The 3,871-nt window shown below is 58.4% G+C and overlaps 1 protein-coding gene across 1 annotated transcript; it reads right to left on the reverse strand.

Moving 5' to 3' along the window:
- Nucleotides 1–1,210: 1,210 nt before the first annotated feature.
- On the reverse strand, nt 1,211–3,046 carry EIF1 (eukaryotic translation initiation factor 1). The gene is made up of 4 exons (XM_071728688.1): nt 2,861–3,046; nt 2,474–2,637; nt 2,250–2,351; nt 1,211–1,987 (listed from the first exon to the last, which is right to left on the reverse strand). The coding sequence occupies exons 1-4, from the start codon at nt 2,889–2,891 to the stop codon at nt 1,943–1,945; spliced, it is 342 nt and encodes a 113-aa protein (XP_071584789.1). The 5' UTR covers nt 2,892–3,046; the 3' UTR covers nt 1,211–1,942.
- Between the last annotated feature and the right edge of the window lie 825 nt (nt 3,047–3,871).

Genomic DNA, 3,871 nt, shown 5'->3' on the forward strand with positions numbered 1-3,871 from the left:
ACCATATATATATATATATATATATATATATATATGTGTGTGTGTGTGTCTGTGTCTGTGTGTGTGTATATATATGTATGACCCACACACCTCCCCAATCCTATACATGTCTGCAGCACTGTGTGTGCCATGTTTTATATATAATTATTTTTATATCTGTATACATAGTCTATTATAAATGCAGTATAATATATAACATTTTATACAACAGAAATGATAACTTCAGGTTTACCTACAGATACACAGACACGTGAAGCTGTGTGTGTGTGTGTCTGTGTCTGTGTGTCTGTGTGTGTTCCCTGCCTGGTCCCTCAGGATCAATGCTTCCTCTTGCCCCTCTTTGCCCTCATCTTGGGGTATTTCAGAGCTCATTTGTCTCCCTCCTTCAATAACCCCCCATGAGGGGAGGGGGTGCTGGGGGCTGTGTCCCAGCCCTGCTGTGTTGCCACAGATCGATGCTGCTGCTCCTCAAACAACCCCAAACCATCGTGCTGCAGCCAGCAGGAAGGCAGCAGCCATCGATCGCACGAGGAACAAACAAATTGTTTTGCAATTTCTGCCTTTTAATGGCTCAATCTGGGCCAAATGAGCCATCAGGGTGACGGGGACACAGCGGCCACTTCCTCCAGCACCATGGGCTCGGCTGCACCTTGACGTGGGTTTGGTCACTTCTCCAGGTCGTGACCACACTGGGACATCCATCCTCTGCCTGCCCCAATCCAGCATTCCTGGCCCAGCCGGGTCCATCCCTCCTGGCTCAGGAACTCTGGGACCGGGTGGTGCCTCCCTCTTGGGTCTGAACTGCTGCAATGTGCTGGGTGCCCCCCAGCAGGGAGGGAGTGTGGGGGGATGCTGAGGGCAGGAGAGGGGAATTCTTGGAGCATCAGAGGCTGCTGGAGCTGTGCAGGGCTGCAGCACCCACTGACCCCTGGCTGGGCTCAGGGGCACCTGCATCTGGGTGCACTTGGAGCTGCTTTGCATAATTGGGGCAATTTGGCTTCCAAGAGCAAAGTCTTCTTGGTAAGAGAGGGACTGGCAGTGAAGTGAACCCAGAGCTCCAGGAAAGGGGTGGGGAGCAGGAATTGCTGCCCTGAGTGCACTAAAGCTGCTCTTAGAAAGCTGCCCCAGGGAGAGACCCCCAGCCCCCATCACCCCTTCCAGATCACCAAGCACACGGGACTCCAGGAAGCAACTGAATCCACCAAGCATGTGCTTTTGAAAACTGGTTTTATTTAAATAAGACTTAAAATACATTACAGAAAACATTAAAAATGAAACCAAAGATCTGTTACTTCACAGGGTACCGGCAGCTGTTGCTACAGACACACAACTCCCCAGCTCTACCTACACCCAGACATTAGTCCAAAACTCATCCCTTGTCACAAGTTTAACCCATGGTTGTGGCTCCTTGGGGTGCAGCCCCCCAGGCTCTGGGGGCTCATGGGGCACCAGCTCCTGCCCACCTTGGGCTCTCCTCTGTTCCTCTCCTTGTCCCCCGCATCCCACGGCCACCACAAGCCAGCACTGCCCAGAGGGACAGTGTCACCTCCCAGGGCCATAACAGATCTTGCCTGGGGCCAGGCAGGGCAGGAGTTACTGTCCATGGGGAGGAAGAGGCGATGGACCCAGGAGTGATCCGGAGCCTCTGGACCAACAGGCAGAGTCTCTTGGCTTAACTTGGACCATGTGGTTACTGTTTGCTTCAGGCTGGATCATGCCCAGGGCCAGAGTTACCTCTGTTAAATGAGGGACAGCAAGACGAGATAGCATGGGCTCGTGTCAGTTTATTACATCACTGAATTACACTAAGTCCAGACTGAAGAGTGGACCCAAGATCATTACATTACACAAACCGGCTGGTTTTAAACTTATGACAAGGGACAAGTGGGAATTTCATGGTAAGGAAATCTTCTTGCATAAAGCTTCAGTGACCCACAGGCACTTAAAACCCATGGACTTTCAGCTGGTCGTCTTTAGCCAGTCCAATCTGCAAGAAAGAAAATGCACTTTATAGCAGGCAGGGGCAGAGAGGCCTCCGTGCACCCACACACCATGGAAATGCCCACGTTCTGCTCCCCCCTGAAGTATGGAATGAAGATTAGAGAGCAACTGCAGCTTGTGCCTCAAGCAAGAATTAAGAACAGCAAGAGCCTCCTCCTGGGATGCCAAGAGAATCAGAACCAGCTTGGTTATTACAGACCCGAGTTTAGTTTAACATGTAACGAGCACACAGAATAAACAAATCTTACCTCCACGAGGAACTGACATATGTTCTTGCGCTGGTCACCCTGCAACTGAATCACTTCTCCATATTCGGGGTGTTCAATTACAGTACCATTGCAGGCAAATTTCTGCAACAAAGAGAAAACCCTCCTCAGTACAACACAAACCTCCAGGGCCTCTCCCAGCCCCCCCAGCGGGGACCGGTGCCCCAGCCCCGTGTGTTCCTCGGCAGCCCCCCTGCAGCACCCACCTTTTTGAAGGCCTTCACTAGTTTCTTTTTATCGTAATCATCCGCGATGCCCTGGACTGTGGTGAGGGTCTTCCTGCCGTTCCGCTGCTGGATCCTTATATGGATGTAGTCCTCAGTGCCGGCAGGGAGCAGGTCATCACCCTTACTTGCATCAGCAAAGGGGTCTGCGGAGAGCGCCCGTCAGACCCCGCCCGCCGCGCTCCCCATTGGCCCGCCCGCCCGCCACTCACCGGCAGGTCCCTCCCCCACTCCCACCCCCCCCGCGGCTGACGCAACCGACCCCGGGAATAGCAACTGCGCCACGGGGCGGGGCCGCCAGGGCGGGGCCGTCAGGCCGCTCCCCCGGCCCGGCCCGGCCCGGCCCCACCGCCGCACAAAGGGCCTCACCGAAGGGTTGGAGGTTCTGGATAGCGGACATACGATACGCTTCCCTTCCCTTCCCTCGGCGGAGGCGGCAGCGGCGGAGGCGGCAGCGGCTGAGGCGGCGGCACGGAGTGTGGGGAGGGGGGGGACGAGCGGCTCTCGGCGGAGGATGCTCTCGCGGCGGCGGCTCCAGACGCTGTCAGGGGGGCGGGACTGGCACCGCCCGCTTATATACCGTGCTCTTGTGACGCCAGCACGCACGGGAAGCGAGGGCGGTGATTGGTCGCCGTGCGAGGGCGTCACGACGCACGGACGAGCGCGGCCGCGCCCCGGCTGGCCCGAGCGGCGTCGGGCGCGTGCGCGGCGGAGGCCCGGGCGGGGGCGGCCTCGCGCGGGGCAGCGCGTGCGCAGTGCGGCGGGTGGGGCCCGGGCCGGGACCCGATCGGGACCGGGGGGTGGGACCGGGACCGAGATAGCCCGGGACAACCCGAAACACCCCCTCCCGGGGCACAGCGGGACACCCCTCCGGCCGCTCGAAACAGTCCCCCCGCTCCCGATCCTCGCCCGCCGCCTCTGCTCCCCTCGCAGTCCCGCTCTGCCGTGTCCCGCGGCCTGGTCCCCGGTTGTGTCACACGGGGCCGGGAGCTCAGCCCAGTCACCCGCTTCCCCGCTGCCTTCCTTTGGGTGCAGCCCGGCGGCTGAGAGCTGCTGGAAGGCGGAACCAAGGCCCCCACGTTTGCTCTGTGTCCTGGGCTGGGATCTCCCGGTGCCGGTCCCGAGGTGACACTGCCCATTCCGGTTACCCCATGCGGGCCCTGGCTGTAGAGTTCGGTTTTGCTGGGTCCAGAACAGGTCAAGGGACCCAGCCGGTACCCTGCACACTGCAAGGTGCAGCCTGAGAGCAGAGAGCGTGTCCCTGGCCGTGTCACTCGGCTGTCACCGCGATGCCACTGGAAGCGAGGGGGTGCCATATGCAGATGGAAATCAGGCTCCTGAGCTCCTTTTCCAAGGCTGCTTGGCAGGAGGGTGCTCTGA

The sequence above is a fragment of the Heliangelus exortis genome, chromosome 29 (genome assembly GCF_036169615.1).
Source record: "Heliangelus exortis chromosome 29, bHelExo1.hap1, whole genome shotgun sequence".
In the NCBI taxonomy this organism is placed as follows: domain Eukaryota; kingdom Metazoa; phylum Chordata; class Aves; order Apodiformes; family Trochilidae; genus Heliangelus; species Heliangelus exortis.

What these genes read in the sequence shown, in the direction of transcription:
- EIF1 (XM_071728688.1), bottom strand. Translation starts at nt 2,891, where the DNA reads ATGTCCGCTATCCAGAACCTCCAACCCTTCG. An exon ending in CCAGAACCTCCAACCCTTCG is followed by an intron (nt 2,638 to 2,860) that starts GTGAGGCCCTTT and finishes CGCTCTCCGCAG; the next exon opens with ACCCCTTTGCTGATGCAAGT. An exon ending in TATGTCAGTTCCTCGTGGAG is followed by an intron (nt 1,988 to 2,249) that starts GTAAGATTTGTT and finishes TCTTTCTTGCAG; the next exon opens with ATTGGACTGGCTAAAGACGA.